This window comes from Balaenoptera acutorostrata, chromosome 5, assembly GCF_949987535.1.
Source record: "Balaenoptera acutorostrata chromosome 5, mBalAcu1.1, whole genome shotgun sequence".
Taxonomy (NCBI): domain Eukaryota; kingdom Metazoa; phylum Chordata; class Mammalia; order Artiodactyla; family Balaenopteridae; genus Balaenoptera; species Balaenoptera acutorostrata.
The window spans coordinates 49,408,211-49,431,941 of record NC_080068.1 but is presented as its reverse complement, the minus strand read 5'-3'; the positions used below and the strand labels follow the sequence as shown (position 1 = coordinate 49,431,941).

Below are 23,731 nucleotides of genomic sequence, written 5' to 3'. Positions count from 1 at the left end.
CTGGGCTTGAGGAAGTCATCCCTTTACTGACACACTGCTGTTCTTTCACAGTTTGTTGTAGAGAAGCTCCGTGTGTTTTTTTTTTTTAAGCCTTTTAAGAATCAAATTTGAATCTGAACCTTTCTTTTTTCTCTTCTGTAGCTTCTTCTTTATGTAACCATCCTGTTGACAAGCCCTACTCTCTCCTAATGGACATAGAGCATTAGAAGAGCAGGAGCTGTCTGTTCACACGTGTTGGGGAAGAGTTACCTCATTTCCACCATCGCCTCCTATTCTTTTAAAGTCTGGGTCAAATATTGCACTGCTGTTTGTATTTGTCAATGTCTGTTTACAAACCACTGCCCATAGTGGTTACTTAAGTGACTTATCACCACCAAAAACAGTAATACCTAATACTACTACTTAAAAGGAAATTGAGTGAAACAGAGAACTTGGGCCCAAACCCAAGGTAGCCCTGTGTTGGGATCCTCTTGCTTAGCTGTCATGTTCTTGAAGCTGCTGACCCAAGAACTCACAGGCTGAAGACAGCATGGACCCTAATCTGAGAGCCCACAGACTTGATCTCTTGTTAACAGCAGACCTCTGTCCCGTGAGTGACATTCTGAACGGCCCTATCAGGACCCTCAACCGTCAATCAGGTCATAAGATCGGGGCAACAATTTTCCTTCCTTTTGTTAGCTTTATGGGTTGTTTTGAAGTTTGGGATTTTTTTTCTAAACATTTGATATTGCATGAACAAAGATGGCTGCATTTTTTTAATTTGGAGTGTTCTATTGATACAATGTTTTTATTTTTCAGCTGACCGTCTGCCTCTTGAGAGAGAGAAGTGGGCATCCTTCCTTTAAATTCAGGAACCATTGTTGTTTTATTTGACTCTTTTTCTGTTACCTGCACCCCTTATTTAAGTTTTTGGGGTTTGGGATTCTGTTTTGGAAAAAAAAATTTTTTTCCTACTTAGCCAGTTCTGTTTTATGTATTGGTTATTCAAACTTAGTTTTGGTATCAAAATTATGCCAATTTTAAGCTCAAGGGGAAATTTAAATGAAGTTTAAGTCACAGAATTCTGTTTAAGATGCTCTCCTCATCTCAGATACAACAACAACAACAAAATCCCTGTGCTGTCACTGGGATTTTGACCTACAAGTCTTAATCATGTTTAAAATGTGCCAGTGTTAGGTAGATGACTTTTCTGCCTCTAGGACTCAATTTATATTTAAAGGTACCTTAAAATAACCTTCTGGCCCATCCCTGCCTTTTTATTTATTGCGAAGCTCTTCTTTACCTTGTGTCCAGAGTTTTTGTGTCCTGGACCATGGAAACAAACCCCCGACAAGTACATATCCTGTCCCAGACAACAACAACATTAACTTAACGTTGGTTCTGATCAGGTGGCTTACTCCACTGTGTCTGAAAAAAAAAAAAAAATCTGCTGGAAATCACTTTAAATACACCCACATGCAAACACACACACTTCTGCCAGTTGAGTCTGTGAGTTCTAATGCTGACTCGTTTGTGACAGGCTATTTTATTAGCAGCCACCTCTTAGGTGCAGTTTTTGTAGTCAAGGTACAATTTTCTAATTCATTTCTATTTTAAGGCATGAACACGCATTTTAAGTTACCTTTTCATTTCACTACTTGTCAATAGTCTGCTTATTTCCATCATTTTTTAGCCCCATAGTAGGTGGATATTGGTGGCGTGAATTGCATTTGGTAAAGATCTTAGGAGTGTTCCCTTGTATTTAAGAATGGTAACATATGCTTCTGTTGAAAGGTGAAATGATGAAGCAACAGTCCCTGCTTCTTGAATCATTTGATTCTTGGGAAGAGGTTATTTAGACCAATTGGAGGAGCTTGCTGGCAAGGGGCCTTCTTTACTTAGAAAGACACTATTATTAAATGCAATAAAATCAGGTTCATCTGAGCCATTAAATGATTAAAATATAAGAGTCAAGAGCCATCCCCTCCATACTACAGTGTAATCTGTAAGGATAGAAATCTGCTAATGATGTGACCGCTGGTTTGGGGGTAGATGGTGGGTATCAACTCCTTAACTGATGCTACAGCATGACATACTGTCAGTTTTGTAAGTTAAACACAAACGTCCTATTGTGTGAAACCACTGTGATTACTAAGTACAACAATTGGATTTATTTTTTAACTCCTTTTAATATTTTAATATCAACTTTACCCTATCACTCATATTTTAAAAGTAAATTCTGCATCAGATTGTAAAGACATTTTTTGGGCAATATTTAAAAAGCAAATTAGGCAGTATTTTTTTGTTTAAGTAGAGAAATGTGTAATCTATTTCTGCTATTCCCCTTTTAGTCTTCAGGCTGGAGGAAGTGTAATGGTAATCATCTTAATGGGAGGGGCGAGGGAACTGGCTATTACATGCAGGTTGGCCTCTGTTCAGTTATCTAGGGAAAGTGGATAACAGACACCTATCCTCCATTGATTTGGCATTTTACTTAAGGTGGTTCCTTTTCTCAAGTGTTGATAAAACTGGTAGGTTCTCAGGTTCTCTTGGCTGACCAACTAAGAGATACGAATGATAAAAACTACTCGCTTCTGCTTTGATGTCACTTCATCCCTCACCCACTGAGGGACTAGAAAAGAATAAGCTGCACAGAATTTATTGCACTAACAGTGTAGGTAAGGGGTTTGTTGTTCTTTGACTTTTTCTTTGAAAATCTGATAATTTCTCAGTGATCTAAAAGTCATTAAACTAACTTGTATCCATAAAAAAAAAAAAAAAAACAAAAAAAACTACTCGCTTATCCCAAGCTAGATTGTTGAAAAGCAGGGAGAACTGAGCCATCTGAACCTATTTCTATTGGTGATAGGCTTTTTATTTTTCATACAGTCTTTAAAAAAAAAAACAAACCTTACTTGACTTCAGATACAGACTCGGCCTTATTGCTGAAAAGTGTAGTCTAGATGGTCTACTTGAGATAGGCACAGCACATGTATAAAGGAGAGACCTGATCTGAATTAGTATGTGCTGAGCTGGGTCAGATAAAATTAGGTCATCTTCCCAATAGGCTTGACCATACTTTTCCCCATCAACTGTACCTAAACGTCCTTCTTAGTTATTTCGGTTATTTTTCTGCCTATCATTGTCCCAGCTTATGGTTAAAAGTTCTGGACATCTGAAAAACTAAGTACATAATTTTCACTGTATTTAAAAGACATTTCTATGCAAAACCTTTTGCTTTGCAGATGACTGTCATCTTTCCACCCTGGAGACTGACAGTGTTGGCAATGTGGCTCATTTTGAAGATCCTTGTACTTGAATCCTTAAGACCATGGTATTTAGTCCTTGAGACTGATACCATCTGGCTTTCAGATCAGTCTCTAGCAAACAACTGGCACCCTCAGGGCTGGTGTAGAGGTTGAATGTGTTAATCTAAAAAGGCTAATTGCGAGCCTCGGTATCTGCTCACCTCGCTTTCCAACCTTCCTATTCTGACAGGTAGCTGTTTACAAATGAGATCTTTTGGTTGTTAGTGGAACATCATGGGAGGTACAGATGAAGACTTCACATCTGCCTCAAATCAGTTATTTGCATGCTGTGAGTTGAATGGCATTTCAGTCCATTATGGAAACTTCCTTTCAAAATCATGGCACCTAGATCTGAGGAGGCAGAGGCTATGATTACAAGGTTGGTCCCTGTCAAAAAAAAAAAAACTTGTGTATGGGGGGGAGGGTGCAGAGTAACATTCCACGAAGAACTCTGCTTAACCATGCCTTCTCTGCACAGTGCGTTGAGAATGCTGAAGAGTTGCAGTTCTAGCTCTCCTTGCCCTTTATTTATATCCATCCATCTTTCCCACCCCCACCCCAAATACTTTTATTCTATATGCTGCACCAGGCCTACATTAGGTACTGTGGATGTACCCACGCACTATGAATTGCATGTCTCTCTGCATACCTCAAACACGGCAAATTCTGGGGGTGAACAGAAAAGGTAAGCCCTTTCTATGCTAAATTGTGAGAGAGAGTATTCTGAAAAGCAAAACCCACCCACACCCCCAATTGCTTTTCAGTGGTTTCTTTCTTAAGGTTGCCCTTCTTTCTGGAGTGTCCTCTTGCTAACAAAATAAGCTGCTTCTGAGAATGAGAAACCAGTTCAATGGGCCTATGCTTTTCTACACTGCCCTACTGTTGTGTAACACAGTAAGGTCAACAGTTTTGGCATCTGATCTGCTATGAAGGTTGTACTTCAAGAGTCAAGAGAAATGGAGAGGTTCAGCCTCCTGGAAACTTCAACACTAGAGTTTTGTGCTCTCTTCAGATTTCTCTATCTGATAAGACGTTCTTGGTTACCTCTCATGACACCTTTTCAATAATCAAGAGATGGCACAGGGAGAGTTATGTCTGTGTGCTACACATTGGTCTTACATCATACAAACCACTGCAGATGGTCCCTGACTTAAGATGGTTTGACTTACAATTTTTTGATTTTATGATGGTGTGAAAGTGATATACATTGAGTAGAAACCGTATTTCTGAATTTGGATCTTTTCCTGGGCTAGCAATATGCAGTTTGGATGCTCATTTTGCTGGGCAGTGGCAGCGAGCTGCAGCTCCCAGTCAGCCAATGCAATCACAAGGGTAAACAACTGATACACTTAGAACCATTGTTTTTCAATTCAGTATTCAATAAATTCCATAGAATATTCAATACTTTATTATAGAACAGACTTTGTGTTAAATGATTTTGCCCAACTGTAGGTTACTCTAAGTGTTCTGAGCACATTTGAGGTAGACTAGGCTAAGCTATGATGTTCAGTAGGTTAGATGCATTAAATGCATTTTCGACTTAAGGATATTTTCAACTTACGATGAGTTTATCGGGATGTAACCGCACTGTAAATAAAGGAAGGTCTGTAAACTCATCAGTATGGTGAGGGAAAGCTTTCATTTTAATTCCTTAATGCAAGCTGTGCTACAAAGCCTGTACTTCATCTTTTTTGTCCTAATGATTGGTCAAATCCAGCTCAAAATGAAAGCAGCAACCTTTTGGGAGTGGGCTATTTTCAAATATTCTCAATCGTATTTCGAAGTTATCTTGCAGGACCAAAATATGAACAAGTATTAGGATTTTTAATTTGTAAAACTTTTTTTTTTTTTTGGTACGAGACATACTTAGCCACCATCTGTCCCAAACCACGGCAGATATTGCTAATTTCCCTCAGTCCCACATGCACAGGCCTCCTATGGCTTAAGTGATGTGAACTTGTAACTGCAAATGATGCTGATGCATTGCTTAGCAACAAGTGAGTGCTCAACTGCTCATTCCCACACAGTAAGCCCAGTTTCTCCCTGAAACTTAAAAAGATGTTCTATTTTTCTAAAAGCACCATCTAGTGGCCAAAGCTCAAAACATTATAAATGAGCATAGGAGACATTCTCCTGTTAACACAGTTTAAAGACTAGTTTCAACAATTTTGGAGGCTTCAGAAATAACAATTACGTGTTAGACAAAACATCGTATCTCAAAGCTTTATCCTTTATATTTGATAAGTCAGAAATTGAACCCTGTTAAAAATTCTTGGCTATGTGGACAATTCTCTAATCTTCAACCTGCTATGTCCCAGGATGGTTGTGAGGACATCTGGCACAGTATCTTCCCTTTCCAGTTGAAAATGTACAAACTACCTTAAGGATGAAGATAACAAGGCTCCCCATTATGCTTGCTGAGCATCAGTGGCTTTAATCACATTGTGCTGTTTTGGGCGGTAATGCTCAAGGACAACTTACTTTCTTGTTTCAGGAACTCCAAAGGAGTGAATTAGAAATCCTGAAAATCCAGGTATGTAAAGAGAATAGAGAGGACATAAATACGTGTTGGTTCTAACAACATAGGAGAAAAGAAATAATACTTCTTCGGGGGCAGACGCCAATGTCTTAACTCCCTCAATAGCAGGAATGTATGCTCAGATTCTCATCAGCGTGGCCAAGTGAGGAGCTATGCTATAGCTTCTTTCAGAGCCAAAGGCATGGCGTCAGGAACATTTCCGACAAATCAGTTGTATCAGTCTTTTTAACTGGCATTTGAGAGCACTCTCCTTTCCCAGCCCACCCCTCCACACTAATGTAAGACATCATCTGCAGAAAATTCAGTTCTCCACAGATAACCAACTTCAACCCTGAAAGACAAGTAATTATTCGGCTACTCCTAGTAAGAGCTTCAAGAGCTAGAGCATGCACTTTCACTTCTGTTGAATGGAGGATTAGAGAATAACTGATTTCTCCCATCATGTTTATTCCCTTGCCTTTGCAGAGCCTTTGTGGAATAACAGGTTTTCTCACCACCAGGAGGCACCAGGCAATTGTGATCCACAAAGCTCAAGTTTCCAAATCTTGGAAGAGAGTAATTGTGCTGTGATGCCAAGATTTAAGACAGGTATCTTGGGACAGGCTAATGAGAATAGTTTCCGGTAAAACAGGATCTAATTTAACAGTAGGAACATTCTTAATGAAAAGTTCCACACTGTTCAAGAATGTTTTGCTTTTTTCTGTCTCAGTCCGTGAGTTCAGGCCCCAGAGAGCCGAAGTTCTCCAAGAGCTCATGGTCGCTCAGGTCTCTGGGACAGTGGCAGGGAGGTGTAACTGAAAGGGTGCTCAGGAGGGGCTGGTCTCCAAAGTACTATCATTTAACTGATCTATGGGTTAAATAAGCTTTGAGGCATGAGACCTAGCAGCAGCCCAACCATTCCAATTCAGTTTCCCATGAAAACAATACTTTTTTCCAAACTGATTTACCATCAGTTTTTGATTAGAAAGCCTCAAGATCAAGAAATTAAAATATTATTTCTAACTTCTGTACAATCTGTAGCAACTGGACCACAAATGAAATATTCTGATTCTAGACTCAACTTTATCCCTAGCTTTCTACGTAACAAAAATGTTCCTCATTTGTTAAGTGGAAGTGGGCAGGGGGTTAAGTAGCATTTATTTTAATGATGAAAATTTGTAGTTGTGGACTTCCTGGAGCTCCCACAATTCAGGAGAATTAAGAAACAGAACCAGATGAAGATTAGGATAAGTGGGATTTTTTTATGTGTATCTGCAAAGCCAGCCTCATGCTGTCTTCACCCCCAAAATAGTTCATTCTTCTATATTCCTTCTCACTCCCTGTACTTCCTTACATGTAAGTTTCCCCCTTGACTGGACTATAGCGGGTAGCCAACCCTACCATAAAAGAAAGAATTTAAATGTTGACCGGAGAATACTCTGGCTCTGCTAAACCAGAACAAAATCAGTGGCTTAAAAATGACAGGTTGAAAAAAAAAAAAAAAAAATGACAGGTTGTCTAGATACGGGTCTGTGTCTGCCCTCACGGTTCCTTAAGCTAAGAATTTACTGTTTGGAAGGTCACAGTCCACCATGTCAAAACCTAAACTCAGTCACGTTTAAATCCCCCCTTTCTTCATGTTTTATTTTCTGCAAGCATATTAGGATTTTTATCATCTTCCGTAGTTGAAATAGCAGTGCCTAACTAATCAAGAACTTGCACTTCTTCACAAGCAGGAAAAAAAGAGATAAAAAGGTTAAGGACAACTTTTATTGCTACCAGAGGCTTTTATCATCAGTACATGGTTCTGACTGCAGTACCTTCTTCAGGCTGCACAGGGAGCTCAGGACCCAGAAGTCATGAAGAGAAATACAGGTAGGCTGGGGAGGCAAGGGGATTAACTTTTATCAAGAAAATCCTAATAGCTTAACATAAAACTAGGGTACTGAATTCAGTTATTACATGTTACAGACCCAAATCATAGAGCTGCCCCAACATCTAGACAGTCTCTCCTACTGATTATAAACGAGTGAACTGAACAGTTTTTTTAAAATCTAATTTTAGTTGTTACATGTTTCTTTGGTGAGCACCTGGATATATTAACTTTATCACAAATTCTATTTTACAAATGTCAAAAATGCTTCCAACAAATCTTAAGAGTGTCCTAATCACATGCCACTTTTAAGCTTCAATTTAAGATAAAAATGAAAATATTAATTTTGTTTCCAAACTCTAGAAATTGAAAGGAGACAAACAAAAATCAACATGGTAATGGGAGTTCTTTTTCTGTTACCAACTCTGATTCATAGGCAATTCTGAAGTACCTTTTTCAGATTAAGTTGAATTTGAATTATTGATTAAACATGGCTGTCACTGAAATAATTTGTTCACTAAATTGCTAAAAATAAATTTTCAGGGTTTCCTCATCAGTGGAAGTCAGGCTATAGATCAACATGCATAAAATTCATTTAGTATTCAAAGAAGCAGCAAGCAAAAGCAAGAGGAAAATTAAATCAGGATTCTGGGACAAGGTTTGCTAGCTACGAATTTTGGAACTTTAAAAAAAAAACACTGAACGTGAATTTCTGACACAGGGTAATTAATCTACATTACATTTTAGCAGAGAAAAGGGTGGAAATGACAAACACTACAAAGAAATTTTTTACTTAAAAATTTTTTGATCTTGAATTTTACACTGTTTTTGGTCTTTAAGTGCTTAAATAATGTTGAATTATAATTAGCCATACAAGTCAACAGGGTTTTTTTTCTGGCTTATTTCGAATCAGCCTGATAAGGTATATACCTTTATACAGCCTATCCTGTTTTCCATGTTCCCATTCCCACAGTAGTCTACCTTAGTTTGCACTTGAAGGTAACACCTGGAGCTACATGACAGAAACAGGCTGCAAAGGTGGACAAGGGGAAGTATGTCCCTCTTGCCTTGATAAATCAGTGCCACACACAGAACCCACATTTTCTGAAGCATTATCTTCATTATAGAGCCGTTTGATCCCATCATAGAAGTCGTCCACTTCCATTTCCTCTACTTTGCGTTTAGCAGAGGTATGCTTGCACCCATTGGCAGCTGGGAGATGATGGCAGAAGGCTGCTGTACCTCTGACTGGCACTTCTGGTTTGCTGTTGTCCTTGGAGAAATCTGGGCCTGGGGCAGAGGAGGGTTGTACTCTGAACACTCCTTGGTCACAGGTCACCAGGGTGTGCTTGAGGGGACGGTAGACATAAACGGGATTTAGAGGCAGGGAAGACTGCAGAGTAGAAAGGTGGCGTGCCACAAGCTCCCGGCAGTGGATCAGCGGGGAGCTCTCCATCTGCGCCGGGGGAAAGAAAACACAAAGTTGATCATTAACATAGGCTGCTCTGTCTGTCACCTTTGCTGGCCACTTTTTCTCCCCGTGCCCTCTGCCCCCCAAGATTTCTCTCCCCACATCTTTTACCTCAAACTCATCTACTCCTCCAGCCTATCATTTTTAGAAATTGTGTCCAAATCTGCATTTGTATTATAAACTTCTTTGGAACTTGAATTCTTTATTTGCACTTGTATGCTGTACATCTTCATGAAAGCTGAAATTACTCTCTTTTGTTCACTGCTATATATTCCAACATATGCTTTTGTTCAGGCTATCTCCCCTGTCTAGAAGGCCTTTTACCCTACCCTCTTTGCCTCTTCCAACCTCCTTAGTGAAGACCAAGGTACAGATAAACATAAAATCCATTAAGCATTTAAAGAAGCAGACAGAGGCAAGAAAAAATTTAAATAAGGGATGGGGAAAGGCTGGCTAAGAATTTTGAACAACTTAAGTATTTTGTTTTTAAAACAGTAAATGGGAACCTTTGACAAGTTATATTTTTGTAGAAAACAGCAGAATTGACAACAATAAGAAAAAACGTTCTTGCTAGTGTTTTTAATTTGGGAGTTTCACTAATTCCTTCTTATCCTTCAGGATAATTCAGGTATCAGTCCTTTCTGAAGCCACCCTTGACTCCCCTTAACCCCCCAACAAACCCAAATTTCAGGGTCATCTGTTTTTGTATCAACCTGTCATCATACTTACCACACTGTATTAGAATAATCTATTTAACCATTTATGCTTTTCTACTATAGACTACAAGATCCCAAGAGGTAGGCACTGTATCATGTTCATTTTTATTCCCTAAGTTTCTAGCACCAATGACTGTACCTGGAAGGCCTTCAAAATCTTACTTGTGATAGAGTCTAATTAGTTGCTCTTTGCCTTACTTTCCCTGCAATTATAGCTCTAGTCAGAATTCCTCTAGCAACATATATTTCTCCCTATTCAAATTTCTTTAGCGGCACCCCAAGTGCCTGCCGGAAATAATCTAACCTCTTTAGCTTGGTATTAAGAAGGCTCTCCACAATCTGACCCACCCCTCTTTTCCAGCCTTATTTCCTCCTACCATATCCCAATTTGTGCTCTACATTCCTGCCAAATAGGCCTGCTCTCTACTCTGCACAAATCTTGCCCTTTCTTACTTTATACCCTTGCTCATCCTGTTTCTATATGTTGAAACTGTATTACGTATTCCTTCCAGGTCTGGCTAACTGATGCCACCTCCAGGAAGCCTATCTTGACTATTTAACTATCGGGGATCACTATAATCAATTCTTATTCATACCTATAAAACCTGTAGCACACAGCATGACTTTGCAATACCACAGAGAAAATAAAGGAAAATAACATGCTCTGCAAGAACATATTTGGTGACAAAATTATTTTTATCTCTAAATATACTCATTAGTTGTTACCCAGGAAAGGATCAGTGGAAAGGAAGATGAAAGGCTGGTGTTAGTCACCACGTAGTACAAAAGTAAAAATGTCTTAAGTTGTCAGAAACTATACCCGAAAATGACCATTTTTAATATCTACTATTTTGTTCACTAATCTTTTTCCCCTAGTTTGAAAGGCACTAGATAACACCCTAACAGGTAAGATATTATTAACTAGTATTAGAATTTCTTTTCCTCTCTTAAAAGAAAAGAATTATACAGTAACTTTCAAGCTTACAACTGTAGGCTAGAGCTTATCATGTCCCAGGGATGTGGAACAAGCTAAGCCATGCTAAAAACAATGGAACAAAGCACACAGGATAGGGATGGGGCTTCAAAGTTCTTTAAGGCAACTGGTACTCTAGGCCAGGTACCATGCTTCTTCAGAAAGCCTACAAAAGAGAGGTAACAGAAAAAAAGACAGGAATTGGGAAGTGAAAAGAAGGCTACAGGGTAAAAATTATTATAAGTACCTAGGTTTAATGAACTGTTCTTTAACAAACGAATGACACTTAATGGCCTAGAAAAGTAAAAATATCACAAATATTCTAATGCCTTGGTCACTGGGCATAGTATCACAGAAGAATCCTGAAAAAAAGACATGTATTTCAAGTAAAAGGAAGACTACTTATGTCACTATAAACTTCCTCTGTGAAAACAGTAAGTAAATAGGGAGTTCTATTTATAGGTGAGGACTGGCAGAAAATGGGGCTAGAAAGACAATGAAGATTATGCAAACCAATACCATCTAATGAACTCTACTTCCACCCAAGTTAAGTCCTTTGTCTAAAATAATGCATCAAAATAAATTTCTTCTAATCTACTACAACCTAAATTGTTCTAAGAAAAAAAATAATATGGCCCTCATTGAGATACAGTGGAGGAAACAAAATAAGCACATATACTGGAGTTACTGCAACTTTAGACACAAGTCCTCTAATGAAATTGTTATAAAAAGATTTAAAATGAACTTGTTCTGATTGCAGAGTGTCAAGAGAACATTTAACTATCTCCCCCAATTCAAATATGGTAACCATTTTAAAGCATCCCCTGCAACAACAAACAGAACTATAATATAGCTCACCAAGGAGGTAGGGTAAATAGCATTGAAAGTTTACAGAGGGGACATCCCAATAGGTTACTGATGGGAAGAGGGGATCAGAACAGCATGATGTAATTGGTTCAGATGGACCCATAAGGTTCAATGGACAGCATAAAGCACTGAAAATACCATGCAGTGCAGTAAGCAGTCTGACTTTAAGCACCTTTAAGAAGAACTAGAAGACCCTGGTGGGGAAGGTCTGCTTCCTTAACTCCATACTCTAATTTTAAACTACACCACAGCAGAAACATCTACTTTGACTAGTGCCTGACTAGGGACTAGGAAGACCACCACACTAATCTGGGTAGATTTAACATCCTGAGTTCATCAAGGTGGACCACATCAGTCAGAAAGAGGAGAACATGAGTATAGCCACAGAAGCAGAGCAATGAGAGAAGGGGTAAGAGGAAAGAGAGGCTTAGCTATCCCAGAATGATGATCAACAACAGGTAGCAAAAGAGATAAGAGGGGTGGTGATGGGGGCGGTGGAGTGGGGAGTGAGGGGACTAGGAGGGACAAGAGGAAGCTGGCCTTTCAAACCAGGGAACACTCACTGTACTTTGTCTAAAGTCCAGAGGGAACATAGGCAGGGTTGGTGATAGTGGGCCCCCTCACAGCATGAGATGTCTATGATGGACCATTAAGCAGTCCTCTCAAACCAGGACCCTGGGAAACATGTCAGAAGTAATTCCAGCATGATCTTACCATCTGATGCAAGAACTTCCTAAACTAGAACCAGAAATCCAGGAGAAACATCTGATATTACTATGGCCTTGTCATGGGTCTAATTACAAAGATACTAGACTTGGTGTTCCTACATGAACACAGGTGAACTTAGCAAAGACAACTGAGTCTTAAAGAATAAGGAGCCACTCAGATTTGGGCCACGAGGGTTTCAGAGAATTGCTAAAACCAAGTCTCAAAATCTCTGAAGTTCTGTGATCTTACTTGTTTTAAACTGTCTTCCTCATTATAACTTGACTACTACATGAAGCAGAGACTTTTTAGAATCACTGTATCCCCAATGCCTTGATCATAGATTTCTCAATAAATGTCTGTGGACTATAACTATATACATATACAAGAGAAAGGAACAGTGGTTTTCAAACTATGTCCAAATAGCTTATGAAAGGGAAGAGGCCATGTTGAATAGGACTGCATCTGATAGGCCTGTGCCCCAAACACACATTGCAAAGTAATACTTTACTACTTAGGATTTTGGGATTGTGTGTGTACAAGATTTTGTTGGGGGTGAGGGAAGGGTTCCAGTTCTAAAGGAAACTCTTAAAACCACTGGACTAGAATCTTCAAGGTTTCTGTGGTATGGAAAAAGCACTGGGGTTTTTTTTTTAGTTTTCTTTGCTACTAAGTTCTGTGTGTCTCTGAGAAAGTCCCAAGTTCCCTGGGCTGCAGCTATAAAATAAAGGAGTTGAATGATATGATTTCTAAGACGGTTCCTTCAAATTCCAAGCTTATAATAATAATACTTGGGGAAAACAGTTTCAGTGAACACTTTCTTCTAGCACCAGAAGACTTAATAAAAGAGAATAAGCAGATTCTCTAGTGTTCTTCAGTAGAGAACAAGCCCTCAAAGCTACAGAATATACATGCTATTTACATTCTTACTATTTATGCTTCGAAGCCTGTCCTTTCTCTGTGACAGTAACTCTTCATATAGCACATTTTCTCTGTACTAGATTGGAAATAGGCACAGAGACCAAGTCATGGAGGCATTTAGAAATATGTCCTTTGTTCCAATAAAAAGATGAAAAATGTAGGAGGTAGGAGGTTCTCTTAATGTCCCTTCCCCTCCTTCCGCAGTCTAATGTAAAAGATTAATACTCAGCTTCATTTTCCAACACTCTAGGTAGGCAAAGTAAATGTTCTGTGCTACACTATTCACTTATGTGGTAGTTTATGTTAGTTTCTAAAAATTCTCACTAAATAGTAACTATCTCCTTGGGTTTATTTTCATTATAGCATTTATTTCAATGCAAAGAAGCACTTCTCAATTATTTTAATCTAACACATGCAATTAAAAGAACGTAAAGGAGAAATAGCCTTTGTTACACTAACATCATGTTTCCCAGGGATACAGGACAAGCTGAGCCATGCTAAGAACAGTGGAACAAGACACATACAAGAGGAACGGAGCTCTAGTTGATATATTGCTCTGATCATCATCATCATTCTTTTTATGAAAAGACTCTCAGCCCTTCTCTGCTCACAAACTAGGGCATGATATTCTCAGCTGAGAGGTTGCACTGAAGTATACCTTACATGTCTGGGTCTGCTAACTTTTATATCTCATACCTATAAAATCGTCAATTATAACTATCTCACCAAACACCAAATTCAAGTATTCTCTCTTTTCTTTTATAGAATTATAAGTTTTATTAGCTCAATAACTGCAGCTCTTTGCTATAGTTCTTTTTATATTACAAAATGTTTTTAAGCTCAGAATTTAACAGACTCTGCTCTAAATAACATTCAATGAAACAAATCAGAATAACTACTGCCAAATGAGAATAAATAGGGACATATATATTTAAAGGGAAAGTAGGTTCATAAGTCTTTTATGGACTCAGTTGGCCGAGGAGTATGGTTTGCAGCAGATCTAAACTTGTAGGTTCTATTTGGTGACATGAATAGAAGCAATAAGGCTTCTCCCCAAGTTGCTGCTAACACACAGCACCATTACTAATTTTTCATTTGAATGAGAATTTTCTCCCCTAAACTTTTACTTTTTATATAGACGGTTGATAAAAATTTAACTGACCGCTAACATTTTATATCAATTTGAAGATACAAGTTATTAACCAATCTTAAGCAAGAGTGAGAACTACCAGGACTTCAGAAAGTCCTGGAACTTCAGGAATATAGTTTCTATTTGCCAAATACTTCCCTCTCTAGCCAACAATAAATTATCTGCTTGTCTAAAAAAGTAACTTCTTGCAATTTATGTTTTTGACTTTTATAAAATGAGTAAGTCAGAAGTACTATAATGAAACCTACAAATATAGCTAGGAACGTTCTTCATACAAAACTAATCGAGAATATATTATCAAGAATCTTACTAACTTTTAAAGTAATCTAAAAGGGATGAAAAGAATCAAGAAAATACTATCTAAGCTTTAAAAGAGGAAAAAAAGACATCTAACACATAAATTTAAAGTGTGTAAAACTATACTCTTCTCTACTCTTAAAAATGAGTTTCCATTACAAGATTAAAATGTCTCTTAGTTTTATAACTATCTGCTAACCCTATGTATCCCAATAGGAGAAAAAATTTAAAATGAACACTATTTAATTAGACTGACACCTACCTGTGCTTTCTGAAGCAGTTCAATTGTAAGAGGAAGCCAATCAGGAATGAGTTTCTCCATTTCCAAACTAACCATGGCCAGGGCAAGCATGGATCCTTTGAATTGCAGAAGTTGGCTGCAGGCCATACAGTGAAGTAATTGCTTGGTAAGGACTGCCAAATGTTGAGATGGGCTCAGTTTGGGCAAACTAAAAAGTAACTGAGGCCTAGTTGACACTGCAATGGCATGGAACTAAAAAAAATAAAAAAATCACAAGAACATCATTCTAGTTTTACTCAAATGTCTAGATAAGCTATATACAGAAACTGATGTAACCTCAGGTATTACTCAATTTCTAAGTTTGCAATTTTAGCTTCAATGATTTGACATATACCCCAATTTCTCATTTTTCCTTGGCTAATTGCAATAATTTTCCTTTTCCTAAAAATCAGAACAACAACAAAAATGAGTGGGCAATCTACTTTTCAAGTTACTGAAATAGGACTACACATTCAAATAAGAAACTAAAAGATTTCAGGTATATTTACAATGTGAAGAAAATCCAATGGTGTGGCTGTGTGAAGATCCCAATTCAACTTATCCAGAATAATTCTCTCCATCCTCAGAATTTCAGACGAAGAACATCCACAGAAACTATCTCTTGCCAACACCTTCAGTACTGGTATTCTCTATCCAAAGCAAAGGGGGATGGGGCAGGAGGACAGGACAGGAAAAAAATAAACTCATTTTTCAGTTTTTGTTTTGGTAAACCGAAAACAATAAAAGGATAATTTCAAAAATGAGACATGACTAATCTTTAAAGGAAAATATTTACCTCGTCTTCCTCAACAGTCTTGGCAGCTAGGAAAAAGCAGCTGATTGCAATACAACTCAGGTATTTTGGGTGGGCCTAAAATGGGGAAGAGAGAAAAAGCAACTTCAGTGATTCTTCAAAAAGTTAAAAGAGTTAAAAGTATGCACACAATTCTATGGAATTCAATTAATCTGATTCCTACCCATTGCTTTCTAAGATCAGAGCTAACTTTTAACTTCATAACCTCAGCCTTATTATACTCTATGGAAATACTAAGACCATTCCATTGTTGGAAGTTCAACCAATGCTAGTTAGCCAAAGTTAACTTCTATCCAGCAGAGATGAGCTTGATTTTAGAAGACATTTATTTATTTAATAACATTCCCCAAATTAAAAATATATTTGTGTATTTTTTAAGCTAGTTTTACTCTCTTTGCCTGTTATATCAGTTAGATTAACATACTAGGTGTTAGGGGAATTAAAGAGAAAGAAGGGAAAATAAAATGAAGGCTATTAATATATTTCACATGCTTTTAAAAATTATGGGATGCTAGCAGATGAAATTTTCTAATTAAATGTTCACCCAAAAAATTATATATTCAAGATCCATGATAAGAATGAAAGGCTCCTAAATATATACAGAACCAATTAGTGGGGAAAAAACCATTCTTGGGTTTGATACCCATAGGAGGGCTTGAATTTGCCTATTTTCCTTATCTATAATAAGTAGGCACACTTTCTACGTCATTGGTAGAATAAGGGTTTGCCAACCCAGCATCAGAATCCAATTTTAAATAATCAGGACAGGGATTTCCCTGGCGGTCCAATGGTTAGGATTTGGTGCTTTCACTGTCATGGCCTGGGTTCAGTCCCTGGTCAGGGTACTAAGATCCCGCAGCCACTCGGTGCAGCCAAATAAATAATCATGATAATTTAGTCCAATTATATTGAATGACACAGAGATAAGTTATATAACCTAAAGAAAACCTGTTTCAACATTTATTTTATACCTAAATATTACATTCCCTTGAAGCCTTGGGGAAGGCTTCTGATGACCAGAGTATGGCCTTGATTAATTATTTAATAAACATGCCAACCAATGACCATTGTGCCTCAGTATAAGTGGCAGACTGTCTAGGAATCTTCCAATTCTCTGCCCGTATGAGAAATAAAAGCTAGTTCAATACTATCAATGTTTTAAAATAATCATTAATATTAATCAGAATATTACTGTTTAGAAAGCACTGCCATAAATATATCTTCTTTTACAGATGAGAAAACAGTCTCAGAGGTTAATGGACACCACACAAGAGATCTAGAAAGTGAAGTCAGATCTTGTTGCTAAGACAGTTTTCCAGGTTCCCTTATTTCTCCATGTACACAACATATCAAAACCATATCCCTGAGGTAATCAGAGTTCATTACAAAGAAAAGAGCCCAACAGTTAACAACTTTGGGTAGGAAATGCAACCCCCAAATCAAGGGCACCAATAATAAATTTAGTACTGAGAAGAATCCCAACAGCAAATATATGGGTGTGTGTTTTTTAAACAAACAGTAGTTCTCAATCCTGGATGTATACCAGAATCATCTATGTAGTTTGTTTTTGTTTATTTAAATACAGATGTCCAGATCTCACCTACTAGAGATTCAGATTCAGTATGTCTGGGATAGGGCTCGAGGTCTATTATTTTTAAAGAATTTCATAGTACCTTCTTCTGCACAGCTGGGATTGAGGTTCCATTCACTGTTGCAGCCCTTTAATGGTCTGCTTTAAGCACCTTTAAACTACGAATACATTTTAGATGAATTGTTTCAATATAGATTAACCATATCTAAGTATCTGATGCTAGTAGCATGATAGGACCCATTAAATAAGCAATATGAAAGAAATGATATTTTACTTGGCAAAATTCTCTAATTGTTCCAGAAACTTCCCCTAAATCTGTTTAAAATGTTTAATAATAAGGCCAGTAAAAATCTTCTCTATGATAGAAGCTACAACAAGTCCATTAAAATTTTTGAGGAATATACAACCCAAGAAACGACATTAACCTCAAACGCATCTTTCTCTGTGAAAGGGAGATTAGCTATAGTAGGGGACTAGGGAGAACGGAGGGGGACTTGATGCTGAGATAAATGTAGGCATCTCAGATAACCCAGACTTCAGGCAATTAGTATCATAATTTAAGTTTCTTTACTCTCAAAAGTAGAAGTTTGAAACACAGAAAGGTAACTTGAGTGGCCATCCAAATTCTTCCACTCCTTAATTCTTTGGCTTCTATTTTTTTATACCTAATAACAAAGAATATGGTACCCTCAGCACTGAACACATCATTCCTGCAGCTACATATTCCTAGGCATACAAATAACAACTGAATTGCTTTTCATGCCTTGCTATTGAATAAATGCTGACTTTCTGCTTTAAATCTGTTGTGGGCCTACTATGACTGATTTCACATAATATAACCAACAATATATTAGAGCAATAGGGACAACATAAAACTTACCTGTAATGCTGCCATTTAACAAAAATACAACGAAGTTATTTTATGACAGTTCAGTTCATCTTGTTATACTCCTCTAGAAAGTATTTATATATTGTTCAGAAAACTACACAAAAGGGATTCAATAAATAAGTAGTGACAGAGAAAAATATGCAATAGGCTTATACTTTTCTAGTCTGATTCACTGTTCACAACTAGTACTCAATGTGTTTAAAAATGACTGAACATTTTGCTAATGCTATATGGTTTGTATTAAAATCAAGAGATCAAAACTTTCATAGGTTAAGTATAAGTTACGAATACTTGTAGCCAAAAGAAAACTACAGAATATAGTTAGAAACATTTCCGAAAACTTAAAGCAATAGCAGAAGACATCGTGTCTTCTTATAAGTATATATATAATCTTTAGGAAGGTTTTCCACTCCTTCCCACTTTGCAGAATGTTTTACTAATAGTCCCTGGTGTAGCATATGAACCCTCAAAAAAGAAGTTGTATGTAAGTGTATTCTAAAATATTTACCTTTACAGTAGCTAAGAACCTGTCCAAAAGACTGCTAGCCAGAGCAAATGTTTCTGGGTAAAGGTTGAATTGGTACTTGAGTTTGGCCAGCCACTGAATCACTTCATCTCTCTGGGATGGAGAAACATTCTATAAGGGAACAATTAAAAAATAAAAATAAAGAGAACAAGTAAAGTTTCAAGTTATCATCAAGCGTATGTTTGTAATTCTTATTTATAAAAGGTTAACAAATGCTATAGAATCTGTGTTTATACGTTAAAAAATGTTTTTAAGTTTATTCAAAATCTATCAAACTTGAGATAAATGAAGATAAGACCTTATGTACTAGTTATAGCATTTAATATCAATATCCAATATTCTCTTATTTATTAAATAAAATTTTCATAATGTCATCTCACTATATATCTATACTTTAATTAAATTGAGGTTTTAAAGTTTAGGTAACACTAATATCAACTGATAGTAATTTTGGAAGTAAGTTTTCTTAATTCTTGAGAATAAGAAAATATACTGAATTTCTTTCTAAGGCAGCAAATAGCCATTAAACTATCTTAGGAAACACAAACGGTCTATGATAACAGAATGACAGTCCATTAAAAACAAAACTAAAGTCAAGAGGAATAAATGAAAAATATCAGGAATAAGAGACAAATTACACATTTAAAGATGATGGAAGAATATTGAAGGGGAAATTAACCTGAACCAACCTATCATTACAGAGATCACTACACAAACACTAAACATTATTGGCGTTTTAATCTTCCAACATATTATTTTTAACTGCTGGATATAGGCTTAATTTTTAAAAGGTACACACTTTAAAGCAGTATTTAACGATTTACTCTTCAGTTTTGTAAGCACCATAAAAAAACAAAACAAACCTAGTAATACTTAATCTACTACTAATAAATAAAACAGATCTATGTAAGTACTACTTCTGCCAGGTAAACACAACAAAGTACAGAAATAACTCTGTGATTAGTGGAAAAGACTATTTTCAATAAGTGAGAGTTCCAGACAAGTAAAGGTTTAATCTAAGCACTGCAGGATTTATCATCATAACCATTTTGGATAGAAATCTCTTTAAAAATAACTATAATACTTATCTCATTCCTCAGAAAGTACACAGACCACAGCTTAAACCTTTTTCCTGATCATTCAGGGTCAACTTTATGAAATTAATTCCTATATCACAGAAAGATGCCTCAAGAGCTACTAAAGCATGAAGGGCTGTACATCTTGACAATATATCTCCTCAAACAGGTATTTCAGTTGGAATTTCTTCGCTCCTTCCTCTTGGCTTTCTTTAGTTTTGTAAGGAATAAGCGCCTTGATGATCATTATAATCTCTACTATTGCACTGGCTAGTTTCTCTTATTTTATTCCAACTCCTCATTCTGTCAGTTTTCAGCTTTGACACAACAAAATAAAGTGTTTCTGTGTTGGCCAAACCAACTAATCACACACATAATTTTTATATTTAGCTCTAAACTCAGTTATAACTGGTATTTTAGAAGGTTAACTGCCATACATTCACCCTCTGGTCAATTCCTTTTTGTCAAATAAAGATTGACTCTAGAATACTGCACAGAAATACTGAGAAGAAAATGAGATAAAGATGGTTTACAACCTCTTATATTTACATCTCACCACCAAGCTGGTGTTAAGACTATGAACAATAATCTGAAAACATCTGACAATCAAGACATTTAACTGAGTTCATATTAATGAACATTAAGTGTTGATCATATGATAGGACACGGGAATACAATGAAGAATGAACTCTGGGACTTCCCTGGTGGCACGGTGGTTAAGAATCTGCCTGCCAATGCTGGGGACATGGGTTTGATCCCTGGTCCAGGAAGATCCCACATGCCGCAGAGCAACTAAGCCTGTGCGCCACAACTACTGAGCCTGTGCTCTAGAGCCTGCCTGCCGCGACTACTGAGCAGGTGTGCTACAACTACTGAAGCCTGCGTGCGTAGAGCCCATGTTCCGCAATAAGAGAAGCCACCGCAATAAGAAGCCCACGCACCACAACTAAAGAAAGCCCGTGCACAGCAACGAAGACCCAATGCAGCCAAGGCGGAAAAAAAAAAAGAATGAACTCCCTCTTTAAGCTTTAAAATTTAAAGTCTCACAGTGAGGCAAACAATCAGAAAATGTCAATAAAATATGGTAAGCATTAGAATAGAGGCATGCACAGGGTGCTATCGGACCACAGTGGAAGGGCACCTGGCCCAGTGTGGGAGTAGAGTAAAAGGCTCTTGAAGGAGACAGTAACTGACTTGTATCTTAAGAGTGAGGGGATGGGGGCGATCATATGCGAGGCAAGGAAAAGAACCAAGTATTTTAAACCTGTGAACTTTACTCTGAAGGATAGGACCAACGTCAACCTGGAGGCAATAACCTATTGTTAAGCTCCTCAGATTTGCAAATAAAAATCAAGATGGATGGAAAAGACTGCTAGAAACAGATACTCTGACAACTAGTGAAACGAGTGATACAATTCAATGAATCAAAAAGAAACAATAAGGTAGTTCATGGGACTGAAGTTGTGGGCTTGACAGGTTTGGGGTATATAGAGTAGCAGGGAACTGTATGTCCTGCAGAGACTATTATCCAACTTGACAGATGAAACTGGAGTTACCCTATTAAAGCCAGGAGTTGGATTCTCACTCTCACAAAAGGAGTCTGAAAAAGGCAGCAAAATACTATCTGGATTCTATGGCTTCTCCAGAGCTGGGAGGAAGCAGACACAGCCCTACAGCTAGTCCCTGGGTCAGACAGCTCTTAGCATGGTCATTGGTTTTACAATATTCCATTTTCCACAGAGCCTTGAGGTGCTACTTTAAGAGCTGGACTAGGGGCCCCTAAGGGTCCCTGGAAACCAAGTGAAGCAATCACAAAACTATTAGATGGAGAGAGTTATGTATTCAAGAGAAATTAAATTTCTACCAAGGTGAGCTTTTATCTAAAAATGCCAAAAAAAAAAAAAAAGTAATGTTAAGTAAGCCATCCGAACAATTCAATTACAAGGAAATAAATTCATACAAGGAAAGGCAGATGGTTATACAATCTGATGAAACTGGGGATGCTTTTAGGGAGGTGAAAGAACAATGATCTAGAGTAGCAATGAGGAACAAAAACACCATTAATTCTACCTTCAGGTCAGAGATATAGGAGAAAAAAAAAAAACCCTAAATAACAGATTATATTATGTAATGTGACTATCTGGTGTTTGACATTAAACAAATAACACAAACATATAACTGTAAGCAGTCCCACAGAAGATGGGTATAATGTTCTGTAAGTATGGGTGTAACACAAGGGAACACAGTTAAATAGAGATTTCCATACCATATTTATAACTAAATGATATAACTTATGTAAAACACAGAATGCAAAAGGCACTTAAATATTAGTTTTGTCCTTTCCCTTCTCTAAAAATACCTGGTACTCTGTGATGCCAGAAAAAACAAATTTACAAAATATTACATATAAATAATTCTCTTAAACCAGTTATAATGCAATGTTATGAAAGAGATCATGACAATCTTTGGACTTTAACTTATATTAAAAATTTGAGAATAGAGCCAAGAAAGCATTGTTGCACGGCTAGTATTATCAACACTAGCCAAAACTAACAATAACCAAAAAAACCCCACAGAAGATAATGGTTTGAGAAGACTCACTCTTAAGTGAAGTGATACTGATGCTAAGATAACTTTTTCAAATCAATTCAAACCTGTACTGAACAGTAATATTATCAGAATAGCTTTAAACAATTAAGTTCTGTGCATAAGTAATCCCATCAGGGAGGGAGGGAGGGAGGAAGGAAGGAGGTCTGCCTACCCCAGATAGTATTTCCTGATCAAGGGATGTTTTCTCTTATACGGATTTCTCAAATAGGGTTAAGAGAGTTCAGTAAATTGGTTGAACAACTAATCCCACAGAGAATTTACAATGGTTTGATTCAACCTGGTAAAACACAGGGCTTTATACTCCACATGCTGCTATTCTGATCATTAAAACACAAATCCTCCCCAGCTTTAAACTCTAAAAGGTTCACCATTACCTAAAAGATTAAGTATAACCCCCCAGGCATGGCATACAAATCCCTCTTTGACCTACCTCTCCAGCCTCACTCACCTTTCATCACTTTCTGCCTTAAAATTCATAACAGCAGTACTTGTATTTATGTTCTTCCTTGTTCCTGTAATGCTACTTACATCACTGCTCCTTTGCTCATACTGCCCCCTCTGGTTGGAACACACTCCCTCTCTTTTCCCTGCCTTATTATTTATCCTTTAAGAGATATTTCAATGGTCAGTCCCCACCAGATACTTTTCCCGATAACTCAAGTCAGACTAAGTACCTTCCTGTGCTCCCACAGCATCTCTTGTCACAACTATTAAGTTCAACACTTTTTAAAAAATTACCTTACTGCTTTTGCCTATGACTGAGTAGGTAGCAGCAAACCTACACTCTAGCTGAGAACTAGAAAAGCTATTAACAACAGCAACAGAAAGGCATCAGAACTGCTAGGACAACCGGGCCTTGAGGAGCCAAGATTCTGGAGAGGAGGTAACAATAAGAGATGAGTCACCACTCTGCATAGCTTCCCCTTTCAGGCATCTGCCCATCCTGTGCGTATGGCAAGAGGTGTAAAGTACGAGCAAAGAACCAACAGAGCTTTTGGGAGTCTTACAAGGCAAGAGACAAAATTTGGAGACTTGAGGAGCCAAGAACCTAGTGGGAAGAGGGAGGATCAGAGATCTGAATGTGACACTCAGCTGACTTTCCTCTTAATTCATTTTCTGAATGAAATTCTGAAGTTGGGAAGGACAAGGATCTCAGAGGCTAAGCAG

The 23,731-nt window shown here is 37.5% G+C and overlaps 2 protein-coding genes across 6 annotated transcripts in view; one reads left to right on the top strand and one right to left on the bottom strand.

The window, feature by feature from the left end:
• The window catches only part of SEPTIN11 (septin 11), a 92,963-nt gene extending 92,006 nt beyond the window's left edge, over nt 1-957 (top strand). For 2 of the 3 annotated variants that reach the window (XM_007165572.2, XM_007165576.2), the window contains one exon: nt 142-792. Coding sequence is in view for 2 of the 3 variants with exons in the window: in XM_007165576.2 (XP_007165638.1) it covers nt 142-157 (16 nt within the window). In the remaining variant the exon portion in view is untranslated. The other variant, XM_007165577.2, reaches the window with a different exon arrangement.
• A 6,604-nt stretch (nt 958-7,561) lies between these two features.
• The window catches only part of CCNI (cyclin I), a 37,982-nt gene continuing 21,812 nt past the window's right edge, over nt 7,562-23,731 (bottom strand). For all 3 annotated transcript variants that reach the window (XM_057547399.1, XM_057547400.1, XM_057547398.1), the window contains 5 exons: nt 18,861-18,989; nt 15,855-15,929; nt 15,568-15,708; nt 15,041-15,271; nt 7,562-9,134 (listed from right to left, as the gene is read on the bottom strand). In XM_057547399.1, the coding sequence (XP_057403382.1) occupies nt 8,691-9,134; nt 15,041-15,271; nt 15,568-15,708; nt 15,855-15,929; nt 18,861-18,989 (1,020 nt within the window). In that variant the 3' untranslated portion in view covers nt 7,562-8,690. The remainder of the gene's footprint in view (nt 9,135-15,040; nt 15,272-15,567; nt 15,709-15,854; nt 15,930-18,860; nt 18,990-23,731) is intronic.